The 17,564-nt window shown below is 38.0% G+C and overlaps 1 protein-coding gene across 6 annotated transcripts in view; it reads left to right on the forward strand.

Annotated features, from left to right (window-relative positions):
• atp2b3b (ATPase plasma membrane Ca2+ transporting 3b) overlaps positions 1–17,564 on the forward strand; it is a 56,374-nt gene that overhangs the window by 26,762 nt on the left and 12,048 nt on the right. For all 6 annotated transcript variants that reach the window (XM_032522017.1, XM_032522021.1, XM_032522015.1 and 3 more), the window contains 12 exons: positions 694–803; positions 1,010–1,144; positions 3,708–3,814; positions 4,005–4,080; positions 4,820–4,978; positions 5,771–5,950; positions 6,978–7,065; positions 7,157–7,263; positions 7,626–7,817; positions 8,489–8,702; positions 9,757–9,968; positions 14,472–14,579. In XM_032522017.1, coding sequence (XP_032377908.1) covers positions 694–803; positions 1,010–1,144; positions 3,708–3,814; positions 4,005–4,080; positions 4,820–4,978; positions 5,771–5,950; positions 6,978–7,065; positions 7,157–7,263; positions 7,626–7,817; positions 8,489–8,702; positions 9,757–9,968; positions 14,472–14,579 — 1,688 coding nt within the window. The remainder of the gene's footprint in view (positions 1–693; positions 804–1,009; positions 1,145–3,707; positions 3,815–4,004; positions 4,081–4,819; positions 4,979–5,770; positions 5,951–6,977; positions 7,066–7,156; positions 7,264–7,625; positions 7,818–8,488; positions 8,703–9,756; positions 9,969–14,471; positions 14,580–17,564) is intronic.

Consider the following 17,564-nt stretch of genomic DNA (forward strand, 5'->3'; position numbering starts at 1 on the left):
TCATAAGGGGCAAGGTTACCTCCCCTTTCCCTCCTTTGCATGGAACTACAGACTCAGAAATGGCACACTCTAAGGAAATCTCCTTGTGGGACTGCCTCTAGTGGCTGTAATTCTGCACCAATGCAGAATTTTGGGAAAGAGACTTCAGATATCTATAAAAGCATTGAAAGAGCACCATGTCATGTCATGGGTTTAGATCATTGGCAGTCTATTGTGCCTTAAAGGGATAGTTTGGATTTTTTGAAGAGCAGTTGAGGTACTTTTAGTAGTTTTCTAACCTGGAAATATAATTTCAGTTTATTTTCAATTTTAATTTTTTAGTTTTTTAGTTTTTTTGTCAGTTTACTAAAACTATTTTTCACTGCTTATTTTCAATTTTGTTATAGTTTATTATAATAACCCTGATTCCCTGTACCTGTTCCTTTTCCAATAGGCCATTATATCCCTTAAAACATCCAACAGAAACCAATCAAACTACACTTCATTTTAATGACAGACAAGCTGTTCATTTGTTACTATCTATTTCCATTTTCAAGTCACAGATGGGAGAATAAATACGCAGAAATGTGTCCACATATACTGATCATGGTCTATTCATATGTATTATTTATGACAGAGGAACAGAGAGCAGATGGAGATAGCATGTAGGCTGAATGTACAGACAATCTAATTAATTTGATTGTTGTTCCGCAGGTGACGTGCATCACCGTGCGGTCCCGGACCCCGGACAGATCAACCCCCGGACACTGGATCTATTAGTCAATGCTATTGCTATTAACAGCGCATACACCTCCAAGATCTTGGTGAGTCATGCACACACAGAGATACCGCTGTTCTGGCTTTGTTCTTTTTTTCTGCAGAACCTTTAGTAGTCCTTAGTTAATGTTAGTCACAGTGCTTTTGTTTTAATGCCATCTTTTTTTGTTTCCTCATGCCTCATCCATCTCTTGCTCCTTATCTGTCTGCCTAATCTACCACCCCAACTTGCTTCAATCTTACTCTGTATCAGCCGCCTGATGTGGAGGGGGGTCTGGCTAAGCAGGTGGGCAACAAGACGGAGTGTGGCCTTCTGGGATTTGTACTAGACCTACAGCAGGACTACGCCCCGGTCAGAGAGCAGATCCCCGAGGAGAGACTGTACAAGGTAGGGCACCTTTTCTAGTTATAGTTTTTAATGTGACAAATGAAGAGGTATTGGATATTTTGGGCTGCACGATATGAGGAAAATATATGATAACATTGTTGAATATCACAATAGCGATATTGCTTGTGATAAATGAACAGCTATTGAAGTGTTCTCAGTTCTGCATTTCTGCTGCTTTCAGTATTCTGCTAAAATACGACAAATCTCTTGTTGAATTTATAACAAATGAAAGGAAATCATTTCCAACATTTTTTATTGAACAAACCACCAAAAATAGCGTTAAAACAGCCCTATTTGATATTCACCCTGAGTACATATTTCGATGAATCGATGAATAAATACACAAAAGGCAATAGTAGAGAAATACATAGTTTGGCAATGGCACATTTTTAGTCCCAAGGTGTCAAACAAAGCGGTACAAAAATAACTTTGTTCCTTCTGCTATCACTGAGCTGAACAAGCTGTAGCGATATTTGCACACACATGACAGGAGCATTATTCAGTTCCTTTTTAAACCTGCATTTTTATTTAACTTTTTTCACTTATTTATATTTCTCTCTCTTTTATGTCCTGATTGGTGAAACCTTGAGTACTTGTATCCGTTTTTTTTTATAGTTTCATCCAGTTTTCAATGGATGTCTTATTCTTGCTGGAAAAAAGAAACTGACCTACGGGTACAAATAAAGAAACACGAACCTCATTTGATATCACAGATTGGAGCTCAAATGGTATCTTGGCACACTTGCAGACCCACTGGGTCGAAATACATAATCGAGTCTGTTGCACTTGTGATGATGTAGTGCATCTAACTCTGCGCTGTGTTGTATTGTATAGTGCACAAGGACCACACATTCCAGGATATCTTCAGGTATAGAGTCACTACATGTTCCACACTAACCAATATGAGGAAATATGAGTGTTAATTGTACCAAACAAGCATCTATTAAACCCACATAGGCTCTTACAGGGTTTATAATACAACTACAATGACATTAGATAAACAAGCGTGTGCTGCCTGAGACTTTCTAGTCAGGGATACGTCTGTCTACTTGAAGTCTCACATTGCCAGACCTATCCCCACTGCGATGCAGAGTAAGGTCTGGCTCCTCTACACAAATATTCAGGATGCGAGAAGAGAAACTGCTAGCAATGGTGGCTCTGCAAAATAGTCTGGGGAAGGAACTAATTTTGGTGGAACATTTGCACCCCGCTAAAGAAAACGCCAGCCACATACAATATGAAATGAAGTTAACTGTTCACACAATACAGTTACGTGATCTATTTAAATTAGCTGGATACATGGTTAAAGGAACACGCCGACTTATCGGGACTTTAGCTTTTTCACCCTATCCTCCAGAGTTAGACAAGTCGATACATACCCTCCTCATCTCCGTGCGTGCTGTAACTCTGTCTGACACCTCCAGCATTAGCTTAGCCTAGATCCTGCAGGTAACTGGTTCCAACTAGCTACTGCTCCCAATAAATGACAAAATAACGCCAACATGTTCATATTTACAACCTTTTATGAAAATATAATTCCCAGTTAGTATGTGGTTAGAATATGGCTGTGTCTCATGTGACCTTGTTATTTGTACACCCTGTGACTATACAAATGACATGTAAATATGAACATGTTGGCGTTATTTTGTCACTTATTGGGAGCAGTAGCTAATTGGAACCAGTTACCTGCAGGATCTTTGCTAGGCTAAGCTAATGCTGGGGGTGCCAGACAGAGTTACAGCATGCATAAAGATGTGAAGGCTATGTATCAACTCGTCTAACTCTGGGGGATACGGTGAATAAGCTAAAGTCCCAATAACTCGGCGTGTTCCTTTAAACCTCATTTGCTCGTAGTGCACAGTGTCTGTGCACCCTGTGCACTCCATCCATAGGAAATCCACGCCAATCGCCCAACATCCCAGTTAGATAATAAATGCGCTAAACATACAGTATTCTTTGTCCATTTTTACACTCATTCACTGAAAGAACCAAGCAGGCCTGCCTTGTTTCACAATCCACATTTTCTGCAAAACTTGCCATTTTCAGCATGTAGTTTGCTAGTCCGCCGCTAGTTCCTTTGTGTTGGTTTTTTAAACTCCGGAGGATTTCTGAGGACTGTGGTTAACAGCTCCTCAGGTCTCTGCTGGGTAAATCCAGACAGCTAGGTAGACTATCTGTCCAATCTGAGTTTTCTGTTGCATGACTGAAACAACTTTTAAAAAGTACACATGTTCCACTAAAACAAGTTACTTCTGAGCCCTTTTGCAGCAGCAAAGTGGCTTTTTCTCCCGTGTTTAGCACCTCCCAGAGTGATAGAGAAAGACACCGCTCAAGACGATTGTGATTGGTTCAAAGACATGTCAATAAACCAGAGCATGTCATCTTCCCATCCTGAAATGCTATTTGGAGTAGCCAGACTCTCCTCCAGCGTGCTTTGGAGGAGGGTCTGGCAAAGTGAGACTAGGCAATTATGTACTTGTGAAATGTACTTTTGTTGTCCAGACTTGTTTAACTCAAAATTTGACTATTTTAAATCATACATCTCTCTCTCCCTCTCTCTCAGGTGTATACATTCAACTCAGTGCGTAAATCCATGTGTACGGTGATCAAGCTGCCTGACGGGTCCTTCCGCCTCTACAGCAAAGGAGCCTCTGAGATCATGCTAAAGAAGTGAGTTTTGGAGGATGGTGGAGGTGCAGGCGGAAGTGGTTTGGGGTGACATTAGATTGTGTGAATAAATAGAGGCAACAGTAGCTCATAGGGAACAGGGTGAAAAGGTTTGAACGTAAGAGAGAAAAGATGTTCTACTCACAAGTCTTTTTTCTCTCTCTCTCACTATTGTCTATCCATCTCTCTCCAGGTGTTCCTTCATCCTAGATGCCAATGGAGAAGCGCGCACTTTCCGCCCACGTGACAGAGATGAGATGGTCAAACAGGTGAGACTTGATTACTTAAAACTCTGATGTGCAGAATAGTGTCTTCAATATGCCATTCTAATTTCATTTCATTTTGTGAAGTAAGATGTTGACCATGTCATTGCAACATCCCCTGAGTCTTCTCCTATCTCTCTCTCTCCTCTTACATGTATTTCCTGTCAGATTTCTGTCTCATTAATGCAAAGATACCCCAAAAAATACTTAAAGGAATAGTCTAACATGTCAGGAAATACACATACGCTTTCTTGCTTCACATCTAACTCACATCAAGAAAACTCAAGCATAAAACCGCTTTGTTAGATCAATCTACTTGGACATAAAATATTTAGCAGCAAAACACTTATATTGTTCCACATACAGCAGATTAGCCTATGCACGCTGCGCTAGCATTGTTTCATTGACTGACATGTTGACTGACCTAAATTTGGCTCCAGAGAACACAACTTGTGCCATCAGAAAAATAACCCTCCTCCACACATAACTTTATTACAGTTCAGTTGTTCAGTTTACATTATAGCAGCTTTGTGTCACCCCCTCTTTGCATCATACTGTCTTCCCTCTGCTGTCTGTGGTAGGCTCAGCTGTGTGACAGAGCGTTCACACAAAGGTACTCAAAAAGTCATCTGATGTAACCAAACAGCAAACTCAATGCAAGCAGTTAAGCAGTCTGTAGTTTGACGGATGGTGAGATTCTGCTGACCTCTTCCTGACCATAGTTTCGATAATTTCTGATTAAAAGGTGATCGAGCCGATGGCGTGTGAGGGGTTGAGGACCATCTGCATTGCTTACCGTGACCTTCCGGGTAATCCAGAGCCAGATTGGGACAACGAAGCGGACATAATGACAGAGTTGACCTGCATCACCGTGGTTGGGATAGAGGACCCTGTGCGCCCCGAGGTAGGGTACTGTGGAGTGTGTGCGTGTGTTTATTTTTAGTTTCAGCTGGTAGTGGGACTATCTGCAATCAATGATGTGTGATTCCAACCTGAATCTAGCCTGAATTGGACCCATAAAGGCAGTACCCTGGTTCAGCAGTTTTATGAAATGATCATCACATTTGTCTTGGATATACTTATATATCCATATGTATATCTTGTAGGGGTGTCCCAGAATAGTCAACAATTTGATCTAAGGAGCCTCATTCAACTGACAATCTCACAGTTGAGACGTCGCAGTCGCAGTCTTTCCTCAATCAAAGCATGCGACCGAAGTTCCCACTGTGGAATAAAATAATGTGCTGTGACCCCGAGGTCACTGGGATAAGTTTCCGGTCAGTGCAGCGCGGCATTGATTCCTGATTACCTGATCCAAACTACGGAGAGGGCAGAGGCCCAAATCACAGAATGAGCTTGCGTTTATCATACGTCAAAAAATAATTGTGTCGTTAACTGATTATTATCACATTCATTTTGACAGGCCTAATTCATACGCATTTCTTATTGGGGTGAATCAGGCTACGCGGTGTCTGAAAAAGTGTTAATGAAACAAAGGATCATTCCATTTGGGCTATCTGATTTTATATTGAATTGCTTTTTTCCAATTACTCATGATATATAGCCTATTTTGGTATGAATATCAGCCTATTAATAATACTGTTAATTACTATCAGAAGTGCTGGTACTCAGCCTTGACCCAGATTCTAACCTGTATTTTAAGTAATTGGCTTTGTGTTACGCCTGTTTCTCTAAGGTGCCTGATGCCATCCGTAAGTGTCAGCGTGCAGGCATTACGGTGCGGATGGTGACTGGTGATAACATTAACACAGCGAGGGCCATTGCCGCTAAATGTGGCATCATTCACCCTGGGGATGACTTCATTTGTCTAGAGGGCAAAGACTTCAACCGACGAATCAGGAACGAGAAAGGAGAGGTGAGTTGGGGTCTTAAAAGAGGGTTACACTAAAGGCATAGAAAACTTCTTATAAGCATTTTAAAAATAGTTCTGGACGTTTTTGGTTGCTGTATTAAATAAAAATGTAACTAAAAATGGATGTAAATAGATGATATGTGGTGGGAGGAGCCTGTTTGATAACCCCACTAACATAACGGCTTTCATTTATATGCTAAACCATTTCTCTTTGGAAAAACGCCAAACCCTCAAGCCTGTTTTCCTACCACTACAAGCTTTGATTGTTACCTTCTGCTTCACATTAGGCTCTACGCTGATGTTGTCATGACTTTGCAACTAACGGTTGTTTTCATCATCAATTAATCTGCTGTTGTTTTAATTTATTAATCATTTAGTCTGATGATATAATGATGAAAAAGCTGCAAATCCTCTCGTTTGAGAAGCGGGAACCAGGCAATATTTAGCACCCTTGCTTGTATGACTGAAACAATTAATCAATTATCAAAAAGTTGCTATTCTGTTGCTCAACTAATTACATTAATGAATAATAATTTCAGCTCTATTCCTAATTCAGGTTTCCACCTAACATTTACTTACAATCTCTCCTTTTTATTATGTTTTTTTCGGGTTGTCATTTGGTTTGTCCCATTCTTGTGAACGCGATATCTCAGGAATGCATTGAGGGAATTTCTTTAAATTTGGCAAAGATGTCCACTCTGACTCAGTGATGAAATGATGAGATTTTGGAGGTCATAGATCAAAGATCAAGGTCACTATGATCCCAATAACTCAAGAATTCTGACGCTAATTATGACAACATTTTACACAAATGTCTAATAGGATACAATGATGAAGTGATGCCATTTTATATTCTGATTCTATGTAAGATCCAATTTCGCCGTGCATCTTTGATGCGTTATGCTCGATCCAAGGCTCTGGATCAATAGTGACATCTAGTGAAAGAAGAAGATAGCTAATAGGTTCTCTATGGTGTTTTTCTTCTTCACACACTATTTTTGCCCCTATTTTCTCTCCATCTGGCTCACAGATTGAACAGGAACGTATTGACAAAATCTGGCCCAAACTTCGGGTGTTGGCTCGATCCTCGCCAACCGACAAACACACACTGGTAAAAGGTGAGTCTGAAGTTTATTTACCCACACACATGCACACACACAATCATCAACACAGACTCAGAGCCTGTTTTTCCTCGCTGTTTGTGTCCAGGCATCATCGACAGCACCGTCCTAGAACAGAGGCAGGTTGTCGCAGTAACAGGAGATGGGACCAATGACGGACCGGCTTTGAAGAAGGCTGATGTTGGCTTTGCCATGGTGACGGGATATATTATTCACCACTAATGTTTATTCAGTGTTAAAACCTTTCTACAGCAACACTATGTAATAATATAATCACATCAAAGTATATATGTTCATCAGGGATTTTGAAATGTTCTTCTCATCATCTCTTCCTATGAATAATAAATGCATTACCAATATATTTAAAAAAAAACTATGAATACATTGTATTTTATTTAGAATAATTCTTTTTTGAATAGCGTACTTTGGATTTTGGCCACAGCTTTTAGCACAATATTGAGACAGCAGCACTCCACAATAATTTTGGTTGCTTGAATGCTTGCATTTTCATGCCGTGAGTCTCTGCCTCGTCCTCACTCGGTCTCAATCTGTGTCAGGGTATTGCGGGAACAGACGTGGCTAAAGAAGCGTCTGACATCATCCTGACTGATGACAACTTCAGCAGCATTGTCAAGGCGGTGATGTGGGGACGAAACGTCTACGATAGCATCTCCAAGTTTCTGCAGTTCCAGCTCACGGTCAACGTAGTGGCTGTCATAGTGGCCTTCACCGGGGCCTGCATCACTCAGGTTGACAGATTTATTATTACACATACATGCTGACACGCAAGCAGTTTTTTACAAACACACACACATACACACACACACACACACACGCACACGCACACACACAATATAACAGACGCAAAGACGTCACTTCTGTAAACATCACTCACCCATTATCTTCTATGACAAAGCAAATGCTAAAATGCTTTTTATGCATTTTTAACAAGCTTATATAAGCAGAGCCGTCCTGACACACATGGAAACACTGACGTATCTTTGATATGCTAAGGAATATCAACTTGCATACATGTTAGTATGCAACTCTATATATTGCTATTTGAAATATATTTGTATTGAAAGTTTAATTTAAAAAAAACTAGGCACGAGCAGCAATGGGGGGCGGGGCCAGGCCAGATTCATAATTTCTCAATGAGGGAGAAAGAGTAGATGCGTTTCCGGCCCCTTAAATGTCAATATTTTCTAGTTTCTTCACTCCTCTGTGTCATTTTACTGAATATCTTTGAGTTGTGGACAAACAAGACATTTGAGGACGTCATCTCGGGCTTTAGGAAACACTGATCCACTATTTTCACCATTTTCTGACATTTTACAGACCAAACAACTAATGGATTGATCAAGAAAATAATTGACAGATTAATCGACGATGAAAAGAATCAATGCAAATCTCTCTGCAGGACTCTCCTCTGAAGGCGGTGCAGATGCTGTGGGTGAACCTCATTATGGACACATTTGCTTCTCTGGCCCTTGCCACTGAGCCCCCCACTGAAGACCTGTTGCTACGGAAACCCTATGGTCGGAACAACCCGCTCATCTCACTGACCATGATGAAGAACATCCTGGGCCATGGAGTCTACCAGTTGATCATCATTTTCACCCTACTGTTCATAGGTGCAAACGCACACACAAACACACACGCACACACACACACACACACACACGCACACACGCACGCACGCACATCAAATAGCTCAGCGTGCCCTTTTCATGTCAGAGGGCCCTGCTGTGTGTGACATGGTGGCCAAGACCATCGACGTTTGTGGTTGTGTTGTGATGGCTCTTCAAGAACATTCCTGCACGCACATGCACACACAGAGACAGACACAGACACACCACACACACACACACACACACACACACACACACAAATATAGGTCTCTTGTGAAATTAAGATGATCAAGTTTTATTTCAGGGTGCTTTTAATCAAACGAAAAAAAAGGAAAAAAATGTCACTTTACAGTGGTGGAATGTAACTAGTTACATTTACTCAAGTACTTTACTTAAGTACAAATTTGAGGTACTTGTACTTTACTTGAGTCTCTTCATGTCATGCCACTTTCTACTTCTACTCCGCTACATTTCAGAGAGAAATATTGTACTTTTTACTCTTCTACAGTAGTCTGACTGCTTTAGTTATTTTCCAAACTAAGATTTTTGCACACAAAACACATGTAGTTTATGTAATATGATATTTTATTATAAATTAAACTACCCAACAATATAACTGCCTACAAGTCCACCTGAAATGATTAGCCAATTAAACACTGAGTTGATTGACAGAACAGTTTGGTTCGTTTCCAGTTTTTAAAATGGAGGATCTTTCTGCATTGAGTGCTTACTACTTTGACACTTGAAGTACATTTTCCTTAGAAAACTATTTTCAATTGAAGCACTTTTACTTGTAACAGAGTATTTTTACAGTTAGGTATTAGTACTTTTTACTATTAGTACTTTTTTAGTAAAGGATCTGAATACTTCTTCCACTGCTGGCACTTTGGTGGATACACATAAAAATACACAGCCACCTTAGCAGCTTCAGTGTTAACTGTTAATTTTTTATTTGTCTTGCAGCAGACCAAACACACCTCCTAAAGAACAACAGAGCTGATAACTTTTCCTTTTTTCACATCTCTCATCTCCTCTTCCTCCTTTCTTTTCCCCCCAGGCGAGCACATTTTTAACATTGACAGCGGCCGCAACGCTCCGCTCCACTCCCCTCCTTCTGAGCACTACACCATCATCTTCAACACCTTCGTCCTAATGCAACTTTTCAACGAGATCAACGCTCGCAAGATCCACGGAGAGAGAAATGTCTTCGACGGCATATTTGCCAACCCCATCTTCTGCGCCATTGTTCTGGGGACCTTCGCCGTGCAGGTGAGGTTAACCATTAACCCTCTACTGTTTGGTAGAGAACAATTTGAGTTTTGTTTAGGCAAGGCAAGGCAGCTTCATTTGTAGAGCACATTTCAGCAAGAGGGCAATTCAAAGTGCTTTACACAAAATCAGTTAAACAGATATCCAGTATCCTCAAAAAAAAAAAAGTTCAAAATTCAAACTTGAGACTACCTTCCCACTACTTAGTCCATGTTAGTGCTGCCTTTCATGATCACCCTCAGTGTCTCTACCCTTCACGACTCTATTTTTAGAGACGTTACCTTTCGTCTCCTTGGACTCTTCTTCACACTAATTAAGCCGATCTAGCGCTGCCTTTCGTGTCTATTTACGACACTACACATTCACACTTTTTCTTTAAAGTGCTACCCTTCGAGTCTGTCTTTCTCTGTATAACACAACCTTTATACTAATTCCTTGTCATCAAAACAAAACAAAAATTCATAAAACAGATAAAACACAAGTGTCATAAGCATTAGAAACCGATAAAACACATGAATAGATAGTTAAAAAACACATAAAACACAACAATAAAAGTTACAGTGCAGCATAAGAAATTAAACATTAAAACACAGGAATAAAAGTTACAGTGCAGCAGAAGAAATTAAACATTAAAGAAATGAGCAGTCATTTAAAGAAAGGCAACATAAAAAAAAAGGTCTTCAGTCTTGATTTAAAAGAACTGAGAGTAGCAGCGGGATCTGCAGGTTTCTGGGAGTTTGTTCCAGATATGAGGAGCATAGAAACTGAAAGCTGCTTCACCCTGTTTAGTTCTGCCTCTGGGGACAGAAAGTAGACCTGTCCCAGACCACCTGAGAGGTCTGGGGGGGTCATAGTGTAGATTAATACTGGGGTATTTTGCCTTTATTTGATTGTAATAGTAGAGATACAGATATGCAGGGAGGGAGAGATGTAGAGATTTCCTGACTGAGGGCTACCAGTTGCCCTGTGATTTTGAAGTATCTTCAAACTCAACCCGACAAAGCATCTTGAAAGTTAAAAAGATTTTAAAGAATGTTAGGCTACAAAAACAGACCAGATTGGTTAAGGTAGTGGCTTTTAGGATCAACAAAATTGATTTTGGCGTGTGGTATGTTTATGGGGTTTGTATGTAGTTATTAGACAGTTGGGTAATGTCTAATTAGTGGGAATGCTGTTTGGAATAGCATTCCCACTATAGTCATCCTGTTAATTATTATTATTATTCCGTATGTTGTTTGGTCATCTGTAACATCTGCGTACGTTGAGCTGTAAAAACCATTCCACTTTTAAAATGTTGAGCTCTTTCAGCAGATGATGGGATTTCTTCAACTTTTGTTCTACTTTTTATACTTTTTTAAATATTAAGCTTTTAAACATTTTCTTTTAACATTAAACTCAATGAGAGTCCTCTTCAAAGCCTTAAAATCTTCTACTCCCAAAATTCTTCCACTCCCAAAATGCTCAGCTCTTTCATACGTTCATCTACAGACACTAAACAAACTTTAACATGTTCATGAAATAGTCTGCTGTCAGGCTATATCTTTTCAGTTTGATATCTTTTACAGTCTTTGTGAAAAAGCGGTTTAGGTTTAGTGTTTGTTTCAGGATATTTCTGCGTTTCTAATGGGTGGGTATTGCGGGAGCTAGAGGCTGTGATGATGTTCTTTCTCTGTAACTTGCTCCCACACCAACACTTTTTACTTGTCATGCACAATTTAAACATCGAAACGTACGTATTCTTGTCTTGTTTCAGCCACTGTGCTCAATTAGGCGATATGAGTTATACATTTGGCTCGGTGAGCTTCCAAAGAACAACAGTTCCAAATCTTCCTCAATTCACTGCCCAAGTTAAACAGCCTCCATCTTTCCAAAAAAAACTCAGAGCAAACTCTCAGATTATTAAGGTAATGCAGTTCAGCTTCCAACTGACAATTTTACATTTCAGCTTCCAAGTTTTTTTAGCAGTGCAGTGCAATGCATTTGAGATGTGTCAGACAATTTGTTTCACAGTTCTGCATTTTCATCAGTGTTTCTCACAGAATTTATAAGTCTTCCATACTTATTCATAATTTCAGTTAGAAAATATATTCAGACCTCACAACGTTCTACATCGTTTGTCATTGTGGAACTTTTAAAGCCAACATTCAGTTTAGCCTCATCTTTTCATAAAAACCTTTAAATATTCATTACATGTCATTTAACTGACACTTTTGTCAAAAGCAACATACATGTTGCCATATATCAGGAGTTGCATGCCTCTGGAACAACTAAGGGTTAAGTGAGGGACACATTGGCGGATGTATCACTGTAGGAATTGAACCCAGGTCTTCTACACCAAATGGTGGTGCAGTGGTTATGACACCACTGCACCACCATTTGGTGTAGAAGACCTGGGTCATCACCTCCCCTGTTCCACATCTTTTATACATTAGTGGTGTTATTCAACTTTTTAATGACATTTGTGTTAATTTAAACCATTTATACTTTTCCAACTATTCTCACTACTTCACCTTATTCTTAATGATTTATGCTACTCGTGCAGTTTAGCAATTTCCAATTCAACATTCCACCCGCATTTTCTGCAGGAAATGCATTTTTCTACTTCACTGTTTGATAAGTATATTTAGTTTCAGTCTGAAATCTTGATTCTTTCATGATCTGCTCCCATTTGCCACATTGCATTTTTGTTACTGCATTATGCTGTTGCAGTAATACAAACGTAGTACTTCTGTGTCTGTTCCAAAGGTGATTGTGGTTGTTGGGTGACTGTCCAATATTTCTAAAGCAATACAAACTTGAATGTCTTCAACAGGTGGGTGCTGCGTTATAGTGATGTCCTGTGCTGTCTTGGTCAACTTCTTAGTCTCTAAAAGTAAAGCAGATTAATTTGATGTTAAGGCCTTGACAGCTTGGCAGTCGTCACATTTATTTTCACTTTGTAACCCGTCCCAACAAACCAACAAAAGGAGGATTGTTGTTAAATTGACTCACATTGAATACAAAACAAATGCACTGAGCAGACACAAAGACGCAGACAAGCAAGCAACACCAGAGTGAGGGACAGAGAGAGAGAGAGAAAGAGAAAAAGAGGGCTATTTTCCAAATCTCTTTAGTGCTGGGTGTTACTCTGGGGAGAGCCAGGAGAAGAGAGAGAGCTGGAGGGGGTGACAGTGATTTGGCGTGTGAGAGCGATGAAGAGACAGTTCAGAAGGATTTGGAAAATTAGAGATAAGATAGAGCTAAAGACTGGAGGCATCTTGAGAGACGTGAAAGAGAGAGAGATACGGTAAGAAAGATGTTTCCTCCCTCCTTGCAGAAAGATATTACTGTACGTGATCCCAGTGAGATTTATTACTTTTAGTTTGGTGTCATTATGATAGGGTCACTCTGATAAACCTCGCTCTTGTTGTAAATGATCATGTTGCTATTTAAAATACTGTCGCTACATCCACTGAGGCAAATCGACCTATAGGAGCATGGTGTGACTGTGACCCACCTATGAAAACACAAACAGGAAACCATCCACCTTTAATGTGGATGCCCAATCAATACTGATGGTACATGAAGTCCATTAAAGAAATAAATTCAACAGTGTGTGCTATATTGACTGAAAAAGTGAGTTCTTCTGCTCGCAGGAGCTGTGTCAGCTGTGCCTACATGTACCAGGATGCATTGCGCATGAATGGTGACTTCGCTAAGCTCTGCTAGATTTTTTAGATAACAAAATAAACTTACAAAATGTCAACAAAGTAAATATTCTTACACCTCAAGGAAAATACAACCGTACACCTTCTGAGTTGAGACGAGTCGAGATGAATTACCGTTACTCGTTGCACAACACACTTATTCAAACAGAAACCGAATAAACCTCACAGAATCTTAATTAGTCTTTCCACTGTTCCAACAATCAGCAACTGTTTATGTAGGAATAAATCTTTAATTCACAGAGTAAGATGTGAAATGGTGACTCGTTGGCGGATCCCACTCCTTCTTTGGAGACACCAGTGACGTCACTGGCGTACGGAGGTAGAGCAGATTTTGCCGCTGTCTGTGGACGGCTGAGCCCCAGAGAACATTGGAAAGTACTGCAGGTCTTTCTTCACACCATATCCCTCATTCAGATAGATATAGATAAGGTTGAAATACACATACTTTCCATGACCTGATTGTTGACCTGTTGGTCAGGTCAGATTATGAAAGAACGGTTCATGATCTTCATAGCCATTCAGGGTAAGCTATACCTCATGAATAATTACATACAATACTCAAACACTAAATGTCTGCATGTGTTATTAACATCTTGGTTTGATGTTTATTAGATGCAACAGGGATTACAGTGAAAATGCCACCTTGTACTTTCCTACTTGAAATCGGGAGAAAATAAAGGTGTTGAATGTTGACACACACTGGCATTATTTTAGTTACTGTGCAGCACCGGTTTCTCCTTCATTACTGTTTGCACGTGTGACAATAATGATGTCCCTCTCTGTGTTTCTGCTGCAGATCGTGATTGTGCAGTGGGGAGGGACGCCCTTCAGCTGTGCCCCTCTCAACGTGGAGCAGTGGCTCTGGTGTCTGTTCGTGGGAGTTGGAGAGCTCCTCTGGGGGCAGGTAAGCAGCTCTTCAGCCTGCTGAGTCAAACCCAACTGAGCAGAAATGTAGACCATCAGGCCTGGTTTACTTAGAGATTTCTCTGAGGGGAAGCTAATGCTAGCACCAAACTCGAGGATAAATGGGCAGATTTTGGGTCTGATTTGCCATTTCTAACAATCGAATGGGTGTTCCTGATTTGAGGCTGTTCTGAACAGATTATTTACCCAAATCATATGATAGTCTGAAAGAAACCGCTATGGAATATGGAGCAGAAACCTGCAACAGCAATGAGAGCGAGCTGACCGGGAAGCGTCTAGGGGGATGAGAGCTTGCTTAGAAGACAGAAGGTTACGTGATTGAATCTCATGGGTTGCAGTTATTTTCAAGATCTACTTGACAGGACTGAGGAATTCAAATAGATGAAGAGAAAAGTGATACTTTTCTGTCTTACTGGAAGACAGAAGGTTGAGTGGTTGAATCCTCTATATGTTTTGAGGTCCAATTTACTGACTGAAAGAGACAAATATGACAATCACAGAAACCTTTTTTTTTGTCAGGTCAAATAGTTTAGGCTAATGAGAGAATGATTGGAAGACAGATGGTTGAGTGTTCAAATCTTATATTTTTACATTACTTTCTGAGGTCCAATATACTAAGTGGAAGAGACAAATATGCCAAAAACATAACCTTTCAGGTCAGATAGCCTAGGCTGATGAGAGCTTGCTTAAAAGTCATAAGGTTATAGTCTGTAATTATTTTCTAGACCTACTTTTCAGGAATGAGGAATTTAAATAGATGAAGAGAGAAGTGACGTACTGTAGTATGACTTCATTGTTACTTTTTTCAACATACCATACCGTGACTTTTTTATCATATTTTTCGACTTAATATACTATGACTTTTCCCTTTTTTCAAAATACTATGACTTTTTTTTATATTTTTCAACATGCTATACTATGACCTTTTTTTGACATACTATACTATAACTTAATATCACTTTTTTGACATATCATACTAGGACTTTTTCAATACTTTTTTCAACATACTATACTATGAGTTATTATCACCTTTTTCCACATACTATACCATGAATTTTCTATCCCTTTTTTTGACTTACTATACTATGACTTTTCCCTTTTTTGAAAATACTATACTATGACATTTTTCGACATACTATACTGTGACTTTTTTCCACATAATATACCATGAGTTTTTTCAAAACACTATACTATGACTTTTTTTCGACATACAATATTCTAACTTTTTATCACTTTTTCGACATATTATACTATGATACTATCACTTTTTTTTTCGACTTACTAAACTATGGATATTTATCACATTTTTCCACACATTATGACTTTTTTTAGCATTTTCTTCCACATACTATACTATGAGTTATTATCACTTTTTTCCCACATACTATACCATGACTTTTCTATCACTTTTTTGACTTATTATAATATGACTTTTATCACTTTTTTCAAAATATTATACTATGACTTATTATCCCTTTTTTTCCAAATACTATACTTTGACTTTTTTTATCACTTTTTTCAATATACTATACTATGACATTTTTCGACATACTATACTGTAACTTTTTTCCACAAAATATACCATGACTTTTTTCAAAATACTATACTGTGACTTTTATCACTTCTTTTAACATACTATAGCATGACTTTATTTATCAATTTTTTCAAAATACTATACCATGACTTTTTGTCACTTTTTTTTACTTACTATACTATGACTTTTTTCCCTTTTTTCAACATACTATACTATGACTTTTATCACTTTTTTTAACATACTGTGACTTTTTATCATATTTTTCAACATGCTATACTATGACTTTTTAGACATACAATATTCTAACTTTTTTATCACTTTTTTTGACTTATTATACTATTATTTTTTCAAAATATTATAATTTGACTTACTATCACTTTTTTTTCCAAATACTATACTTTGACTTTTTTTATCACTTTTTTCAACATAAAAAAAAATTCATGGTATATTTTGTGGAAAAAAGTCATAGTATAATATGTCAAAACATGTCATAGTATAGTATTTGGAAAAAAGTGATAATAAGTCATAGTATAATATTTTGAAAAAAGGGAAAAAGTCATAGTATATGACATTTTTCAAAACTATACTATGACTTTTTTTATCACTTTTTTCAACTTACTATACTATGACTTTTTCCCTTTTTTCAAAATATTATACTGTGATTTTTTTCACTTTTTTCAACATACTGTGACTTTTTAATCATATTTTTCAACATGATATAGACTTTTTTTCGACATACAATATTTTTTATGTCTTTTGTATCACCTTTTTGACATACTATGACTTTTTCAATACTTTTTTTGACATACTATGACTTATCACTTTTTTTACTTATAATACTATGACTTTTCCCTTTTTTCAAAATACTATGACTTTTATCATATTTTTCAACGTGCTATACTATGACTTTTTTCTCAAAATATTATACTATGACTTTTATCACTTTTTCCAAAATACTATACTATCTTACTATACTTTTTCATTACTTTTTCAACATATATTCTATGACTTTTTCCACAAATATACCATGACTTTTTTCAAAATACTATACTATGACTTTTTTAATCTTTTTTCAAAATACTAACTGTGACTTTTATTACTTTTTAAAATACTGTCATATTTTCAACATATTATACTATGACTTTTTTTGACATACAATATTCTAACTTTTTATCACTTTTTTTGACATACAATACTATGACTTTTAATCACTTTTTTGACATATTATATAGTAGGACTTTTTTTTTAATCATTTTTTCCACATACTATACTATACTATGACTTATTATCACTTTTTTTCCCACGTTCTATACCATGACTTTTTTATCACTTTTTTAACATACTGTGACTTTTTTATCATACTTTTCAACATGCCATACTATTATGGAGTTAGATTCCTGCCAAAAGGTTGTACACAAAAAAATGTGTGGC

Source organism: Etheostoma spectabile, chromosome 7 (assembly GCF_008692095.1).
Source record: "Etheostoma spectabile isolate EspeVRDwgs_2016 chromosome 7, UIUC_Espe_1.0, whole genome shotgun sequence".
Classification (NCBI taxonomy): domain Eukaryota; kingdom Metazoa; phylum Chordata; class Actinopteri; order Perciformes; family Percidae; genus Etheostoma; species Etheostoma spectabile.